Raw genomic sequence first — 19387 nt, forward strand, 5'->3', positions numbered from 1 at the left:
GGCAGCCTGAGAGACGCCGGGGACAGGGAAGTCCAAGTCCCGCGTCTGGGCTTCCATCGCTGGCCTATCCAGTATCCCTACTTCAAGCCACTTTCCAACGAGGCTGCCGGCTTCCTCAGGAATCGTCCCCAGGACAGTTCACAGTCTGTCCTCGGCCCCGCCACCTCCCGCATCAGCCCCTTCTCCCGGGCACAGCGCGCTCCCGGCGTCCGGCGGGCTCCGCCACGGCGCGCGTCCTCTCCTCTCCTCTCCTCGGGCTTCTTCTCGCCCAGCACAGCCTGTGCCAGCCATGCCTGCCCTGCACTAACTCCCTGGACGTCGCAGACGAGGTCTTTTATTTTCTCTGGTCAGAAAAGACTCACATTCTACTCACACAAACCTCCTAAAAGCCCGGCCAGGTGCTTCCTGTGCTCAGAACCATCAACTTTAACGGAACCGAGTGCGGCGGGGTTTGCGGGGTCTGAGGGCGCAGCGGGGAGAGGGGCTGACACCCCGGAGGGCGGACTGGAAGCACCGGGCCCCGCACAAACGAGCGTCGGAGACGCGAGAAAGGGCGGGCGGGAGAGCCGAGAAGCGGGACGGAGAGGACCAGGTACGCGCGACGCCCCGCCCTCCACCCACTCCCGGGGATCGCAGCCGTTGGTGGGCGTGGCCTCGCCAGTCTCGCGGGAGCGGCGGTTGGGCGGGCCGTTGTCTCCGCGGGCGGGGCGAGTTGCTAAGGAAATGACTGTCGGCAGCGCCGAGCCGCGCCGCGCCGCGCCGGCCGGGCGGGGTCTGGAGCGGCGCCGTTTCCGCTTCCGCTCCCTCCCTCCGGCAGTCCCGTTACCGCCTCCTGGCCGGCCTCGCGCCTTTCACCGGCACCTTGCGTCGCTGCGCCGCCGGCCGCTCCTGCCACGCGCGCCCCGGGGGCTCCCGGCTCCGGCGCGGCACTGGTCGCGCTCCGTTCGCCTGCCCCTGTGGCCGCCGGCCCGCCGCCGCCATGGGCGCCTACCTTTCCCAGCCCAACACGGTGAAGTGCTCCGGGGACGGGGCCGGCGCGCCGCGCCTGCCGCTGCCCTACGGCTTCTCCGCCATGCAAGGCTGGCGAGTCTCCATGGAGGTGAGGCCGGAGGGGCCCAGAGACTGGTCACCGGAGAGCGGGAACCCGATGGAGAAAAAGGGAGCGGGGGGATGGGGTCGTCCCCGGGGACGGGTCCGAATCGAGAGCCCGAGTCCCCAGCGGCAGTTCTGGGGGGCGGCATCGGGAGCGGGAGGGAACTGCCGAGGCTCGGGGGCCGTGCGCCGGTGGCCAGCCCGGCGGCGAGGACTTCGCCATGTGGAGAGGCACCTTCCGACGCCGACCGCCCTCTCCCCGCGCCTTCGCGCCTTCCCCCCGTGCCAGCGCCGCTCTCCCGGCTTACAGACGGCGGGAGGCGAAGGGTGGGAGTAAAGGGGAAACGAGGCACCACTCATTTACTCTTGCGAGGAAGAGGCAAATAGAGGGGGATGGCTGTCCTTAATGTTTTATATTTCTGTGTTAAATATGTGCGAGGCCTCTTTGGGCGGAGAGTTTGACAGGGAAAGGAAGCCCGGGCAGATACTCTCAGGTTCTTAACACCTAATGGCCTGGCCCTGGGCACCGCATGTTAATTTCAGAGGCTCGACCTGACCTCCAAGAATTGCCTGTATTCTCTTCAAGGCCTTTTACGGCCTTTGGAAAAAAACTCGAATGATGTCAATCAGTATTATTCCTTTTTAAAAATTATGCTTGATTTTTTTTTCCCTCCCCCATTTGGGCTTTTTCGAAACTTAATAACTGTCCTTTGCCTGTGCTTGTAGTTTATAGTCTCCTTGGTTTTCAATAATTTCACTAATTTTTATTTTTATTTTGTCTTGACCTACAGAGAACTGACTTTCTTTTCTAGAAAACTTCACTCTGGGTAAAAGGGGAAAAGTCTGGATACAAAAGAGTCCTATAGGGTAAAATGGATTTGAAGCTACAAAGGAGAGCAGAGAACACTAGGAAAGAAAGGGAGAAAGGCCTGTGTCAGAGCTGTCTCTGTGAGGAGTATTGTGAGGTCTGGGCAAGGCAGAAGCGTTAGGGAAATGCCCTAATTATGTCTGGGTTTGAGGGCTTATCCCCTTGCTGGGTGGGCTTAGGGGAACAGCCAGCTACCGTTCCCTGGGGAAGTTCTTCAAATCCCTCGCTCCTCCCTGTGGTTGGCTCTGGAATGACAGTGTAAACGCAAAGGCTTGTTCTCAGACTCAGATACACCTGCAGTTGACTTGGAACAGCTCTGTCATTAGGTGGGAATCCTATAGTTCATCTCATCTAGTTGGGCTCCCACCTTTTACAGCTCAGAAGTCCAGGCCCAGAAAGGTCCCAACACTTGTGCCTTGGTGGAAAGAATCTGTAGGATGAAATTGTTCGAGATACTGGATGTTTGTCTTCTGGAGTGTAGTGTTCATATTTCACTGTGCTGCACAGGGTTGAGCTTACAGAGTGCTTGGTAAATGTCATTGCCTGTCTGTTAGAAATACCTGGATATAGTTTCCAAAGGGAAACATTTATATAATGGGGTTTGGGTTAGTTGGTAGTTTGGAGGTTCCGTTTCTATGACATTTTCTGTTAATAGTTTAAGATTTGAGGTGACTATCTCATCTCACAGTAAGACTTTTCCTTCAGGTTTCTCATTCCACACTTTCCAGTTTACTCTGCTATGGTTTTTCCATTTCTTAGTACTATTCTCATTTTCTTTATGAATTGGGTATTCAGTTGTCCAAGTCATTTGCTCAGTGATTCTGTGCTGTTTGCTTCCTCTCTGCAGGACATTTCCCTTTAATTTTGGTTTCTCTGTTAACTAGAAAATGACTTTTTTTTTTTCACCTGGGACTGTTTGGTTTGTAGGAGATTTCATTAGACTATTACTTAGATCTTAATCTCCCTTTTGAGAGATAATTAGTTAGGGTTTTTTTTAAATCCTCCCAGTTACACAGTTTCTGAATTAACCTTTTTTGAATAGTTAAATATAGCTAATCAGCCTGGCCGGAGTGGCTCAGTGGTTGAGCGTACACCTATGAACCAGGAGGTCACAGTTTGATTCCTGATCAGGGCACATGCTGGGTTGCGGGCTTGATCCTGGGTATGGGGCATGCAGGAGGCAGCCAATCAATGATTCTCTCTCTCCCTTTCTCTGAAATCAATAAGAATATATTTTAAAAAATAATAAATATAGCTAACCAAATCATCTTCAGGTCCTGTTTGGGATCCTTTTCTGCTTCTATGATACTTTCCCTTTGGCTTAGTGTTTCCTGTCTCCCCAAAGTATAACATAGTTTCTTTGGTATGGCAAGAAAATAACTGCATCTAATGCTTCTTGAGTGAATCTTTTCATCAAGTGTACTCCTGTTCCTCTTAACCTTTGGGGCTTAATTCCACCAATTCCATCTATTGACCTTATTTGCTTGGTTCTAATGATTCCGTTGAGGTAAGTTTATCATGCCAGTATGCTTTACAAAGGTTGCTAAAATCCTAACTCATAGAGTTTAACCTTAAGAGAATACTATTTTACCCCCTCTCTTAAGGGAAGGATGGCAACTATCAATAGCTGGCATTTTACACTTTCTGCCTCTCTCCAGCTCCTCTTTTCTTTTCTTTCTTTCTTTTTTTTTAGAGAGAGGGGAAAGACAGAGAGAAACATTGATATGAGAGAAACACATCACTTGGTTGCCTCCTGACCAGGGCCCAGGCAGGGGGAAGCCAAGGCACATGCCCTTCACCAGAATCAAACCCGGGACGCTTTGGTCCACAGTCATCAGTCTCTGAATCTTTTTTTTTTTTAAATATATTTCTTTATTGGTTTCAGAGAGGAAGGGAGGAGAGAGAGATAGAAACATCAATGATGAGAGAGAATCATTGATCGGCTGCCTCGTACACGCCCCCCACTGGGGACCGAGCCCGAAACCCAGGCATGTGCCCTTGGCAGGAATCGAACCTGGGACCCTTCAGTCCGCAGGCTGACGCTCTATCCACTGAGCCAAGCTGGCCAGGGCTCCAGCTCCTCTTTCTATGGCACCAGGGTGCTTTGAGGAGGGGTAATCAAAATACCACAGTTGAAGTTCTCTTCCTTTCTTCCTTCTCCATGGTTTGGAGGGAGCCTTAAGCTGGTTGAGGTATGTATTTTGGGGGTTAAGAGGTAGGTAGTGAGCCCTAGCCGGTTTGGCTCAGCAGATAGAGCGTCAGCCTGCGGACTGAAGAGTCATGGTTCGATTTTGGGTCGGGGGCACATGCCTGGGTTGTGGGCACATGCCTGGGTTGTGGGCTTGATCCCTCGTGGGGGCTGTGCAGGAGGCAGCCGATCAGTGATTCTCTTTCATCGATGTTTCTCTCTTTCTCTCTATCTCCCTTTCTCTCTGAAATCAATAAGGATATATTTTAAAAAAAAAAAAAAGAGGTAGGTAGTGAAATGGTGCCTGAGAAGTATATGTGGAAAGTTCCGAGTTTTTGGTAGCTAATGAGAAGTCCAATCTGAAATGAAGTCTTCTTTAAAAAATATTTTTTATTGATTTCAGAGAGGAAGGGAGAGGGAGAGAGAGATAGAAACATCAATGATGAAAGAGAATCACTGATTGGCTGCCTCCTGCACCCCCCCCACTGGGGACCGACCTGCAACCCAGGCATATGCCCTTGACTGGAATCGAAACTGGGACCCCTCAGTCCTCAGGCCCACGCTCTATCCACTGAGCAAAACCCTATAGGGCTGAAATGAAGTCTTAAAAGGGACTTGTGGTTTTTGGTTGTGAGTTTTCTGGAAGTGATAAAATGCTTTCAATGGGGAGGTAAGATTAAAAAAAAGTTTCTCTAAATTATATTTGCCTTTTTTTAAGGGAGTATAATTTTGAATACACTAGTTGTTCACTGCTAGGTTATTAATGGTCATAGAGGGTTGTCTAGAATTGAATGTAGATAGTGTTGAGTAGAAAATTCTTAAGATATCTGAATGACAGTTTCAATTATTATATTAATGGACAAAAATATAAACTAAACTCCCTTAAGCATGCTGTGGGGTTCCACTTGAGAAGAGAGGGCATCTGAGGCTGAAGGGCTTTTATGTCTGATCCTCAGATTAGTGTCTCATCTCCAACTTAAAACCCTTTTTTACTTACTGAACCAGGTCAGAATTCCATTGTCTGTGATGCAGTTTAGCAATTCTTATAAAAGGGCATTGTTTTCATTTGATGAGCATGCAGTACCTCTTCTTCACAATTCAAAGATAGTATGAAATGATATCAAAGGTATGCCCATTAATATGGAGAAATTGTTTTCTATTATACTATTTCTTTATAAGTTCTCAAGTGCAATCAGACTGGCTCAGGTACAATCAAAACTTATTCCTCAAGATTTCAAGAATATTTTACATCAATTATTTCTATTGCCCAATCTCCTAGCAGTTGTTACTACTGCTTCTCGGTTCCTGATCCCCTGTTGGGTTATCATTTTGAAATTATCCTTGAGAGGTAAGGACTTGATTGTGAGTGTAGAAATTTAACAGATTTGATCAATAGCCCTTCTCATTTTAAGCTGTTATTAAAATTATGCTTTCTGGGAAGCACAAATCTTTAGAATTGAATTTAACTTAATTCAAAGATGGAGAATAACAACTTTCAAATAACAGTATTTGAAAATGTACCTACAGGTCACTTTTAAAGTAACTTTGAACCTGGCTGGTGTGGCTCAGTAGTTGAGCATAGATCCATAAACTAGGAGGTCACTCACTGTTTGATTACTGGTCAGGGCACATGCTGGGATTGCAGGCTCTTTCCTCAGTAGGGAGAGTGTAGGAGGCAGCCGATCAATGATTCTCATTGATGTTTCTCTCTCTCTCCCTCTCTCTTCCTCTCTCTGAAATAAATACAAACATATTTTAAAAAGTCTTTAACTTTGAGATATAACTTACATACCATATATATCATTTAAAGTGTACATTTCAGTGATTAATTTATTCAGAGTTCTATAGCAATCACTACTGTCAACTTTTCTTTTGTTGTTAATCCTCATCCGAGGATATTTTTCATTTTCTTTTTTTAAAATATATTTTATTGATTTTACAGAGAGGAAGGGAGAAGGATAGAGAGTTAGAAACATCAATGAGAGAGAAACATCCATCGGCTGCCTCCCACATGCCCCCCACTGGGGACAAGCCTGCAACTAAGGTACATGCCCTTGACCAGAGCCTGCAACTAAGGTACATGCACTTCAGTCTGTGGGCTGACACTCTGTCCACCGAGCCAAACCAGCTAGGCCACCACTATCAATTTTTGAATATTTTCATAACCTCCAAAAGAAACTTTATAACATACCAAGTCACTCCCTTTTCTCCCTCCTCTAATCGCTGGCAACCACTAATTTACATTATGTCTATGGATTTGCCTATTCTGAGCATTTCATATAAATGGAATTATAAGTATGTCACCTTTTATCTGGCTTCTTCTAAACATCTTATTAAAGGTTATCTATGTTGTATCATTAATCTGTCAGTATTTCATACCTTTTTATGGCTGAATACAGTATTCCATTTTATGATCATTTTCTTTATCCATCAGTTCATGGATGTTTAGGTTTCTACGTTTTGGCTTTTATGGATAATGATGCTATGAACATTAATGTACAAGTTTTTGTGTCTAAAGTAAGTTTTTATTTCTCTTGAGTGGAATTGCTGGGTCATGTAATAACTCCATGTGTAACATTTTGAGGAACTGCCTATTTTAAGATTGCAACATTTTATATTTCTACCAGCAGTGTATGAGGATGTCAGTTTTTCTACATCCTCCCTTCACTTATTATTATCTGTCTTTTTTATTATAGTGTATGTGAAATGGCATCTCGTTGTTGTTTTGATTGTATTTCCCTGATGGCTAAGGCTGTTTAATTATCTCTTCTTGTGCTCATTGGCCATTTTATATATCTTTGGAGAAATGTCTGTTCAGATCCTTTGTCCATTTTTAATTGGGTTGTCTTTTTTCTCTTTTTACTGAGATTAAGAGTTCTTTTTATATTCTGGATACAAGTCCCTCATCAAGTAGGATTTGCAAGTATTTTCTCCCTTTCTTTCTTGTTGGTGTCCTTTGAAGCACAAAAGTTAAGTCCAGTTTATCGAGAGTTTTATAGTTTTGGCTCTTACATTTACATCCGAGATTCATTTTGAGTTATTTTTGTGTATAGTGTAAGGAAGGGATCGCCTTCATACTTCTCGGCATGTAGCTATCAAGTTGTCTCAGCACCATTTATTAAAAAGCCTATTCTTTCTCCTCATTGGATTATCTTGGCATTATTGTTAGAGATCAGTTGATCATAAATATGAGGGTTTATTTATGGACTCTTAATGCCATTCAATTGATCTACATACCTATTGTTATGCCAGTACCACATTGTCTGGTTGCTATAGCTTTGTGGTAAGTTTTCAAGTCAGGAAGTGTATCTCCCAACTTTGTTCTTTTACTCTTTTCTTCTTTTCTGGGTCCCTTGCATTTCCATATGAACTTTAGGATTATCTTCTTAATTTCTGCACAACAGGCATCTGGGATTTTAGTAGTTCAACTGAGGAGCATTACTACTTTAACATTATTAAGTCTGTAGTTTTGTTGTGGTATCTGCAGGTTTTGGTATCAGGATAATACTGGTCTCATAGAATTAGTTGAGAAATGTTACCTTCTCTTCTATATTTTGTTTTTGTTTCTTTTTTAAATACATTTTTATTGATTTTAGAGAGGGAGAGGGAGAGAGAGAGAGAAAAACATCAATGATGAGAGAGAATCATTGATTGGCTGCCTCCTGCATGCCCTGCACTAGGGATAGAACCTGCCACCCAGGTATGTGCCCTGGCTGGAATCGAACTGAGACCTCCTGGTTCATAGGTTGATGCTCAACCAGTGACCTACACCGGCCAGCCTCTTCTGTATTTTGAAAGACTTTATCAAGAATTGGTACTCTTTTTTTTTTTTTTTTAAAGGTGTTTTTTTTAATTGATTTCATAGAGAAAGGGAGAAGGAGAGACAGAAACATTAGAGTGATGAGAGAGAATCATCGTCTGGATGCCTCCTACATGTCCTCCACTGTGGATCGAGCCCACAATCCAGGCATGTACGCTGACAGGAATCGAACTGTGACCTCCTGGTTCCTAGGTCAATGCTCAACCCCTGAACCACACCAGCTGAGATAATTCTATAGGTATTTGGTAGAATTTACCAGTGAAGTCATCTGAGATTGGGCTTTTCTTTGTGGGAAGTTTTTTCTCCTTTTGCCTTTGTTGTTGTTTGTTTTTTAAAAATATTTATATTTGTTATTTTTATTGTGGTAAAATACACATAACATAAAATTGACCATCTTACTCGTTTTTTTTAAAATATATTTTTATTGATTTTTTACAGAGAGGAAGGGAGAGAGATAGAGAGTTAGAAACATCAATGAGAGAGAAACATCAATCAGCTGCCTCCAGCACATCTCCTACTGGGGATGTGCCCGCAACTCAGGTACATGCCCTTGACCGGAATCGAACCTGGGACCTTTCAGTCCGCAGGCTGACGCTCTATCCACTGAGCCAAACCGGTTTTGGCGATCTTACTCATTTTTAAATCTACAATTCCGTAGTGTTAAGTACTTTTACATTGTTGTGCAACCAATCTCCCAAACTCTTTTCATTTTGCAAATTTGAAACTGTACCCATTAAACAACTCCTCCTCCTCCTCTCTCTCAAGTCCCTCGCAACCACCTTTCTACTTTCTTTCTATGAAATTTGACTATTCTAAGTGGATGGGAAGAGAATTACATGTTGGTTTTACTATCTGACTTTTTAAATTATATGCATATATTACCACTGTGCTATAGATTTTATGTTCTGCATCCCCTAAAATTCATGTGCTGAAATGTAATCTTCCTATAAAATCTCCTCATATAGCCATAGCTGGTTTTTCTCAGTGGTTAGAGCATCAGCCTTGGACTGAAGGGTCACGGGTTCAATTCAGGTCAAGGGCACATGCCCTGGTTGTGGGCTCGATCCCCACTAGGGGGCGTGCAGGAGGCAGCCAGTCAATGATTCCCTCTCATCATTTATATTTCTATCTCTCTCTCCCTGTCCTTTCCTCTCTGAAATCAATAAAAATATATTTTGAAAAAAAAATCCTCATATAAAGACAGATTTGCCTTTTTGTATCTGGCTTATTTCACTTAGCATAATGTCTTCAAGGTTCATTTATCTGTTGATGGACACTTGGGTTGTTTCTACCTTTTTTGGCTGTTGTGAATAAAGCTGCTGTAAATGTGGGTGTACAGATTATCTTTCCCAGACCCTAGTGGAAAGTCCAAGATTAAGGTATCTGATAAGGACCCATTTCCTGGTTCATAGACAGCTGTCTTCTAGCTGTGTCCTCCATAAGGCAAGGGAGCTTTCTGGCATTTTGTTTATAATCTCATTCGTGAGGACTCTTCCCTCATGACCACTCAAAGGGCCCACCTCCAGATACATCACATTTGGGATTGATTACATTTCAATATATGCATTTTAGGGGGACACAAAACATTAAGTCTATAGCACAGTGATAATACATGCATACTAGTATAATTTAAAAGTAATGTCAAGATGAATTTGAGAATTAGTTCTCTCATCTTCTCTAGCTAGGCCTTTTACATTTTATTGATTGATTTTTAAAAAATATATATTTTATTGGTTTTTTACAGAGAGGAAGGGAGAGGGATAGAGAATTAGAAACATCGATGAGAAGAAACATCGATGAGAGAGAAACATCGATCAGTTGATCAGCTGCCTCCTGCACACTCCCCACTGGGGATGTGCCCGCAACCAAGGTACATGCCCTTGACTGGAGTCAAACCTGGGACCCCTGAGTCCGCATGCTGACGCTCTGTCCACTGAGCCAAACCGGTTAGGGCTTGATTGATTTTTTTAGAGAGATAGAAAGGAGAGAGAGAGAGAGAGAGAGAGAGAGAGAGAGACAGACAGACACACTTTAATTTGTCCCACTTATTTATACATTCATTGGTTGCTTCTTGTATGTGCCCTGGCCGGGGATTGAACCCGTAGCCTTGGTGTATCAGAATAACACTCTAACCAACTGAGCTACCCAGCCAGGTCTAGCTAGGCCTTTTTGTTCAATACTTAGAAGAAAAGAAAATGTGTAATTCCTTTCCAAACCATCTTCACATTTTAAAAATTGATTTGTAAAGGTTAAGATAAATTTATGTATTGTGGATCCAAATGGTTGATCCAGTGAGTGTTTGTGGATGTATTTATAACCGTAGGAGATTGACATGGGGGGGAGGGGGGATAATCAAGGCTTTATTAGTACAGAGCCACTGATTGTCTACGTCAGAAGGGGTTGTGTGATACATGATTTAGTAAGACAAGGCCTAAGAGCCTTGACTCAGATGACCTGTGTATTCTGAGTCATCTCTTCCAGACCATCTCAATGGTTATTGTGTTATGATACATCTCTGGGTTTGAGGTAGGAAATGAAGGAGGAGGTATCCTTAATTTATTTGTCCTGACGCATCTAGGAGCCCACCATTAGGAGCAAACGTGGAAGTCCTGCTGTGTTGCAGAACATACTGTTAGGACCCTGAGCTATAAAGAAATTTAAGACAGCCTTTGCTTTCATGTTGGTTTATAGTCTAGTTAAGACCTAGGACTGCTTTTTCCCCCATGGAATATTGGATAACAATACAAGATAGCATATGCTGAGTGCCAAAATTATTGATAGAGGCAATAATATTGAGTTCAGAGGGGGAAGTGATCATAGAACATTAGTGTGATTGAGAAAGATCTCTGGGAGGTGAGACTAATTGGACCTTAAGGAAAGAGTGTAACAGACAAATGAGATGGAGGAAAGTGGAAGAAGAAAAAGTATTAGAAGGAGGGGTAGGCTCTGAGTATTAGAAAGGCTCTGAGACAAGCCTGCTTACTATGCTGGGCTGGGGTGGTCAGTGTCAAGAGTGTCTTTTGGGGATTAGTTATGAGAGGTAAGAGATTAGGTTATTGAGATGGGTAGGAATGGTGTTGAATGCTTTAAATTTCCAGTAAGTTGTAGGGAATCAATCTTATATTCAGTAGAATCTACTGAAGTTTGTAGCAATAAAATGTTATATTAGAAAGATTAATTTGGCAGCTGGATGTATGCAGGTTGGATTATAGGGGGCAGAGAGTAGAGATAGAGGAGTTAAACTATTAAGAGTAAAGTAATTTAGCTATCATCAACAAGTGTGGGGGAGGATGTGGAGAAAAAGGAACCCTTGTGTACAGCTGGTGGGAATGCAGACTGGTGCAGCCACTGTGGAAGACAGTATGGAGTTTCCTCAAAAAGTTAAAAATGGAACTCCCATTTGACCCAGTAATCCCACTTCTAGGACTATATCCCAAGAAACCAGAAACACCAATCAGAAAGGATATATGTACCCCCATGTTCATAGCAGCACAATTTACAATAGCTAAGATTTGGAAACAACCTAACTGCCCATCAGCAGATGAGTGGATTAAAAATCCGGTACATCTATACAATGGAATACTACACCACTATAAAAAAGAAGGAACTCTTACCATTTGCAACAGCATGGATGGAATTGGAGAGCATTATGCTAAGCGAAATAAGCCAGTTGGAGAAAGATAAATATCACATGATCTCACTCATATATGGGCTTTAATGATCAACATAATTTGATGAACAAGAATAGACCCAGAGACAAATGGCAGGGGAGGGGGGATTAGAGAGCAACCAAAGGACTTGCATGCATGCATATTGGCATAACCAAGGACACAGACACTGGGGCAGTGGGAGCTTGCCTGGGGTGGGAATGGATTTGGGGGTGGGGGGGCGGTGTCAGTGGGGAAAAAGGAGACATGTAAAACTTTAGACAATAAATTTAAAAAAAAACTAAAGTAATTTAGGAACAGAGTTACCAAGGAAAACTCAGCAGGACTCAGTGATGGAAAGTGGAAGACAACCAGGAAATCAAGGAGGACTTTGATTAGGTGTTGCCTGGGAGAGTTCAGATTTCATTACGTGTAGGGGAAGCTCTAGATTTTTTAGAGACTTAAGATATGTTGAGTTCCGGTTTACATATGTTAAGTTTGTGGTGGAGAAGGGACATCTAATATTAACAGGCATTAGGAAGTATAGAACTAAAGTTCTTCATAGAACCCAAGAGCACTTTCAAGAAAGCTGGTGTGGTTTGTACTCCTTATAAACAAAGGCTGGAGCGAATGAAAACTGCAAAACAGCTCTTTGGGTTGCTGTTAAGGTTATTGTCTGCTCTGAAGTAAACTGTTGGAGGAGACGAGTTTGAAGATTAGGAGTTTAAGATGAATGTTGATCTAGAAAGAGGAGAAATACTGTTTTTGAGGCAAAGCAAAGGGGAGAGATTCGATATAGCTGGAGAAGTTTTGAGGTAGAATAGGGAAGATGTGGTTAATATAATTAAGAGTCAATGGAGAATACAGAAAAAAAAGATAAATGGAAGTAGTGACCACAATCAACATAATTTCATGACATCTTATGACTACAATACTTAGTGCCTCTGATTCAAGGGTAAAGAAAGCAGTTGGTTAGGTTATACAAGGTTGGATGAGGTTTTCTAGCTTGCTAAGAGACAGTGTTGAAGTACTTAGCTTTGGCTCAAAAAGGGACAGAGAGAAATAAAGGCTAGGGTAAAGGTAGGGAGGCTGTGATCAAAGGTGTCAAGGTGGAAATTTAAGTGCTTAGAGAAGGTGGAACAGTTCCAAGTGATAATATAGATTCAAGCTTTTCGGGAAGTAGAGGAGAAGGTAATGTGGAGTAGTTCTAGGAACTGAGACCTCAAGGTATAAGATGAATCTTTATGGTGTGCATTCCTTTTTGAGAATAAGGATAGAGACGAAAGATGTGAGCCAGGTGCTAAATAATTCCAATTTATAGTTCTGTGATGATATGGGCAAGATAGATATTCTTATTTCATTTTATAAATGATGATATTAAGGTAAGAGATAGCTGGCCAGAGATCATGTGGTATATATGGTAGCATGACTACTTGAAGTTCACTGGTTCATGGAATGGATCTGGAAGTGACTTAAAAGATCCTTTATTCTGGTTCTTCCCATAGTTGCCACAAATCCAAAAAGGTCAGGTCTAGAGTTCCAACAGCCAAGCATTCTGCCATCTGGATGACTGATACCTCCTAGGCTTGTGGCTGCTAGACTTCAGAGGTAGTGACCTGATTCATCTCTCTTCTTCCTTTCTCCATCTCCTGTACTTCTTTTCTTAGTTTATCCTTCCATCTTCCTTTCTTATTTCTAGGCCCTGTAGGTCAGCTAGGGAAGAGTTAAAAAATTAGTAAGATTAAGGTGTGAACATGATCCTCATGACTTGAGGAAGAATATCCTTTGGCCTTGAGAAATGCTAATTATTCTCTTCTTTTTCCTAGGATGCTCACAATTGTATTCCTGAGCTGGACAGTGAGACAGCTATGTTTTCTGTCTATGATGGACATGGAGGTAACTTTAACAGATCATATTGATAACATCCTAATACTCTAATTCCAGACTTTATAGGGCAAGAACAGGTCCTTTGTTCTTTTACTTTCAAAGTTCTGGTCCTTCGATATCATTTCCTGCCTCATGCTGTTTTTCTCTATTCTGCCATTCTTCCGTCCTAATAGGATATTGTATTGGTTCATAATCTCTTCCAGGCCTTGTTTTAATCCAGAAAAGAATCTTCCTACATTAGCTTTTTTCCCCTTTCACTGAAAACTAAGTATGCAAGTGAAAAAACAAGGGATATATTAATATAGCCCCAAGAGATGTGATTGGGAAGTCCATTTTCTGAGTCAAAACTTCCCAAAGGTTGTCTTTCAAATAGGTTTGAGTTGTGCTAAGATATTTATCTCCTCAACGCTTGGAGTTTATTCCAGTATGACATACAGATATTATATTACTTTCTATGTGTGGGAAGCAGTGCCCTGGGTGACCTTACCTTTCTTCTAGGGGAGGAAGTTGCCTTGTATTGTGCCAAATATCTTCCTGATATCATCAAAGATCAGAAGGCTTACAAAGAAGGCAAGCTACAGAAGGTCTGTCTTCCCACAATGTTCATTCTTCCCTTCTGTAGGCTTTCCCCTGTTTTCTGATCCTTAGCTTTTCCTTTCTCATTGCCACCTAACTTCTTAAAAAATTTGTTGCCTAAAATGAGCTTATTCCGTGCTCGCTTTGGCAGTACATATACTAAAGTTGGAATGATACAGAGAAGACTAGGATGGCCCCTGCAAAGGATGACACATAAATTCGTGAAGCGTTCCATATTTAAAAATAAAATAAGCTTATTCCCACTTAAGTCTTTTTAGAGCTGCCTTATCATCCCCAGGTCTCTGAACTGTTTTTCATGTATATACGAGTGTCTCCTAGTGTGGGGGATCACATTCTAATTTGCACCCCATCCTTGTGACTAGGATTCTATCTAGGCAACTTATTTTATACCTGCTGTACTTTTCCCTATACTTGCCTCATACTGTTTTGCTTATATTCAGGCTTTGGAAGATGCCTTCTTGGCTATTGATGCCAAACTAACCACTGAGGAAGTCATTAAGGAGCTGGCACAGATTGCAGGGCGACCCACTGAGGATGAAGATGAAAAAGAAAAAGTAGCTGATGAAGATGATGGTAAGTGTGGCATCTCATGTTTGAGAGGAAATCAGCATTTTAAAATACTATTATTTAGTATATGTTATTTCTGTATAAATTCTAAGAGAGAATGACTTCCTATGCACTTAGAGAGTCCTCAAATTAAAGAACCCTATGTTCTCCTGCATTGCATGTGATTATGAAAAGGAGAAATAGAATTAACCTTTGTTGAGTGCCTAGTGTCTTAGTTGTAAGCATTTTTATGTGCATTATTTTTTGTCATTGTGATGGGGTCTTTCTGGTTCCTATTAATATTTATGTGACTGTTTTTCAAGACCGGAGCTGTCATTAGCCCCAGCAGCCAGTCATTAAGCCTTGGTCATAGGCCTAGACTGGCACTGTGGGCTTCCTGGGTCCTCAGTCAGAATAGGGTTTCCAACTTACCAATAAAAAATGAGATGATAAGGAAAATATACCTAGCGATCCTTTGACTAAGAAGGGGGTGAAAGACAAAGACCAAAGGAAGGCTATGGAGGCAGATGTTACTTGAGAAGAAAAGCAAAAGGGTGTTTTTCTGAGACTTGGTAAGTGAGAGGACCCTTAGGAGTAGGGAGTGGTGGGGAAGTTGGAATTCAGGCTGCAAGGGCAGTGGATGTAGTAAGAGTGACCAATCCCATGAGGAATCTGGCATGGGGGCGCTGATTTAGCCTCTTACCTGCAGTGGACAATGAGGAGGCTGCACTGCTGCATGAAGAGGCTACCATGACTATTGAAGAGCTGCTGACACGCTACGGGCAGAACTGTCACAAGGGTGCTCCCCACAGCAAATCTGGAGCTGGGACAGGCGAGGAACCAGGGTCCCAGGGCCTCAATGGGGAGGCAGGATCTGAGGACCCATCTAGGGAATCTTCTTCAGAGGAAAATGGTCCCACAGCCAAGGTCCACACAGGCCTTTCCTCCAACTCGGAACGTACAGAGGCAGGCCAAGGTGGTGAGCCTGGCATTCCCACTGGTGAGGCTGGGCCTTCCTGCTCTTCAGCCTCCGACAAGCTGCCTCGAGTTGCTAAGTCCAAGTTCTTTGAGGACAGTGAGGATGAGTCAGATGAGGCGGAGGAGGAAGAGGAAGACAGCGAGGTAAGGGCCTGTAGGGGCTGATAGATGCTGAAATTGCAGAGGGGCCTGTTTGGTTGCCATTCATAGCTGTTTGACTCTTCTATTTTGACATCATCCCCAAAGACCCACTATATGCTAAGCTTTTCTTGGGTTCATTATCTCCACCAACACATGTACCATTAGCCCTCTTACCTCTTTCTTTGTTGATACACTAACAAATAGATTTAGTTGTGGCCTTGAAAGAGTCTGTCTCCTAGAGAGAGAATAGGAAGATGGTGGTTATTACTTTGGATATTTGGGTATTTCCTTTTCTGGGCAACTTACTTTCTGGTCATGTTGCCCAGAAGGTGCTTTAGGCTGATTGCCTTGGCCTTCCCCTGGTGAGCCCAGTTCAGGATATCAGTTATTCCAATGCTAGCCCTCTCCCTTCCCCCATATTGCTCACCGTGATCATATAGTTGCATCTTTTAGTGTTCTGAGGACCTGTGTTCAGCAGGGCCTCTTTGTTTTGAATAAGAGTTGGGGGAGTGGGGCAGGAGGTTATTCCAGTCTCAGTTGCCTGGGATCATCCCTCTGGCAGGATTGCAGTGAGGAAGAGGATGGCTACAGCAGTGAAGAGGCAGAAAATGAAGAAGATGAGGATGACACCGAGGAGGCTGAAGAGGATGAGGAAGAAGAGGAGGAGATGATGGTCCCTGGGATGGAAGGCAAAGAGGAGGTCTGTGGGAATGGGGAGCAGTGGGTTTAGAAGAATCAAGAGGCAGTTGTGAATCCCCTGATTTGATTTTGGGAGAGGGGATCCCCTTGCTCTTTTAGTATTGAAGTCATGGTCATGGGGGGATTTTTTTCTGCAAAGGGAATGAGGTCTTTTGGGTAGAATTGTCTCAGAAAACAGAGGGAGCATGCCATAGTCCCTGGGAATATAAAATTTGTGATCCTCCTTTTTGTTAAAGCTATCTTGGTGGTCCTAGTGAGATGAGAAAGCATAGGTGAATGGTCAGGGGAACTCGTGTCCAGAAGCTTCCATGATGCTTTCTTTCTCCTTCTTAAGCCTGGCTCTGACAGTGGTACAACAGCTGTAGTGGCTCTGATACGAGGGAAGCAGTTGATTGTAGCCAATGCAGGAGACTCTCGCTGTGTGGTGTCTGAGGCTGGCAAAGCTTTAGACATGTCCTATGACCACAAGCCGGAGGATGAAGTGGAGCTAGCACGCATCAAGAATGCTGGTGGCAAGGTTACCATGGATGGTCGAGTCAACGGGGGCCTCAACCTCTCCAGGGCCATTGGTAAGAACTAGGGGACTATGTATGGAAAAGACTTTTGGGGTCTTTTTCTCTGTTTCCGACTGTGTAGTAGCAAGTTTTAATTTTCATAGCCCTTGTACCTTTCCAAATATTTTTGTATCTACCACCAGTAACCTTAAATGCCTCTATGAGATAGGTAATATGGGTATCATTTCTGGATGATGAAAAAAAACAGGTTAGTGAATTACTTATGATTCATCCTAAAGTCAGGGTTGAAACTAGAACTCAGTTCGCCTGCCCATTAGATTATGGAAAGGAAGGAAATGAATGGCAAGGCTTCAAACACAAGTCTGTGAGAAGTACCCAAACTATTTGTTAACCAACTATTCCTTTACTTCAGGAGATCACTTCTATAAGAGAAACAAGAACTTGCCACCTGAGGAACAGATGATATCAGCCCTTCCTGACATCAAGATGCTGACTCTCACAGATGACCATGAATTCATGGTCATTGCCTGTGATGGCATCTGGTGAGCACTGGCAGAATGCCTTAAAGTTCCTTTTTCTGCAGCATTACTTCTCATGTAGTGCCCTGAGCTCCTTTGGCTTCATTTTTATTATTTTTTAAAATATATATTTCTATTGATTTATTATATTTTTACTGATTTCAGAGAGAAAGGGAGAGTGAGTGAGAGATAGAAACATCAATGATGAGAGAGAATCATTGATTGGCTGCCTCCTGAATGCCCCCCCTACTGGGGATTGAGACCACAACCTGGGCATGTGCCCTTGACTGGATTCGAATCTGGGACCCTTCAGTTTGATGCTCTATCCACAGAGTAGACCTGCTAGAGCCTGCTTTGGTTTTATATCATCCATTGAATGGCTGCATTCAGTACCTTTTCTCAAGCTGCTCTAGGATTAGAGTTTAGGTAGACAGCTTGGTATCAAGACTAAGACTAAGGCAGAGCTGAGGACAGTCTCTGTGTTTACATTGACCCAAACTGTCACCTCTATCCATACTCCTCCATTCTGCTTTCCGTGGGACTAAAGAAGGTTCTGACTATTGTTTCTGATCCCAGGAATGTGATGAGCAGCCAGGAAGTTATAGACTTTATTCAGTCAAAGATTAGCCAGCGTGATGAAAATGGGGAGCTTCGGTTATTGTCATCCATCGTGGAAGAGGTGAGTCCCAGTTTGGAAGAGTGTCTGGGCTGCAGAGCCAAGGTTTTCTCCAAGACCAGAGCATAGGAGTATCATTCATTAGTGACAGATGCCAAACCCTGAGTAGAAAGTTCCACCTTCCCTCATTTCCCTGACTCACCTTATGCCTCATGGACTAGCAAATGGGCTGTTTCGTAATAACCTGTGACCCATTTCTCTCCTTCTGCCACCTTGTCTGGCACGACCACCCCTCTAATGTGACTTTAGGTTCCCGGAAAAGTATTCAAACCTTAAAACTGCTACCCCTTCCATTTTGTAGCTGCTGGATCAATGCCTGGCACCAGATACTTCTGGGGACGGTACAGGGTGTGACAACATGACCTGCATCATCATTTGCTTCAAGCCCCGAAACACAGCAGAGCTTCAGCCAGAGAGTGGCAAGCGGAAACTGGAGGAGGTGCTTTCTACTGAGGAGGCTGAAGAAAATGGCAACAGTGACAACAAGAAGGCCAAGCGGGACTAGCGGACTTGGTTGTCCAGACTCCTGCCCCCGAGACTGTTTTCTGAGCCCTCCGGACCTGAGACTGAGTTTTGTCTTTTTCCTTTAGCCTTAGCAGTGGTTGTGAGGTGTGCAGGGGGAACTGGGTGGCTTTACTCAGCCCATTCCAAAGAGGGCTCACCCTCCACACAGCAGCTCGGGAGCCGCTGCTGCTCTCCCCAGCCTCCTCTTTGCTCCTTGGGGCTCATCACTGGTTCTGTGCCTGTGCTCTGTTGTGTTGGAGGGAAGGACTGGAGGTTCTGGTTTTTACTCTGTGAACTTTATTTAAGGACATTCTTTTTTATTGGCGGCTCCATGGCCCCGGCCGCTTGCACCCGCTCTGTTGTACACTTTCAATCAAACACTTTTTCAGACTAAAGGCCAAAACCTAATCAAACCCAGTGTCCTTTTTTCTTTGCTGCCTTTCCATCCTGTCCTGGTCACTCAGGTTGCCTGGGCACTTCAGGCTTGACCCTATCAGTAGTAGCATCTACCTAGCCATTGGGGGGCGGGGGGTCCGTGTGGGTCCGTCCCACGCGAGCCTGCGTGTCCAGTAGAGGGGGCCCAGGTATTCGCTCCATGAGTTACCGGCAGGCTGGCCTTGTCGCTACTCATCCTCACCCCCTTGCGGAGTCAGGAATAATTTCCTCCGCCAGGGAGGGATCAGGACTGCCAGGCGGCCTTGCCAGCCGTCT

At 43.9% G+C, this 19387-nt stretch overlaps 1 protein-coding gene across 3 annotated transcripts; it reads left to right on the plus strand.

The window, feature by feature from the left end:
• The first annotated feature begins 762 nt into the window (after positions 1–762).
• PPM1G (protein phosphatase, Mg2+/Mn2+ dependent 1G) lies at positions 763–19089 on the plus strand. Of its 3 annotated transcripts, XM_081101235.1 has the most exons (10): positions 763–1099; positions 13442–13511; positions 14001–14086; positions 14540–14672; positions 15355–15767; positions 16327–16464; positions 16798–17032; positions 17391–17520; positions 18073–18175; positions 18474–19089. In XM_081101235.1, exons 1-10 carry the CDS (start codon positions 980–982, stop codon positions 18675–18677), a joined length of 1632 nt encoding a protein of 543 aa, XP_080957361.1. In that variant the 5' UTR covers positions 763–979; the 3' UTR covers positions 18678–19089. The 3 variants fall into 3 exon arrangements, with proteins under 3 accessions (XP_080957361.1, XP_080957363.1, XP_080957362.1); XM_081101237.1 differs by lacking the exon at positions 14001–14086 and having other exon boundaries at positions 828–1099; XM_081101236.1 differs by lacking the exons at positions 763–1099; positions 14001–14086 and having other exon boundaries at positions 13487–13511.
• The last annotated feature ends 298 nt before the right edge of the window (positions 19090–19387 follow it).

The sequence above is a fragment of the Myotis nattereri genome (genome assembly GCF_964212035.1).
Source record: "Myotis nattereri genome assembly, chromosome: 10".
Taxonomy (NCBI): domain Eukaryota; kingdom Metazoa; phylum Chordata; class Mammalia; order Chiroptera; family Vespertilionidae; genus Myotis; species Myotis nattereri.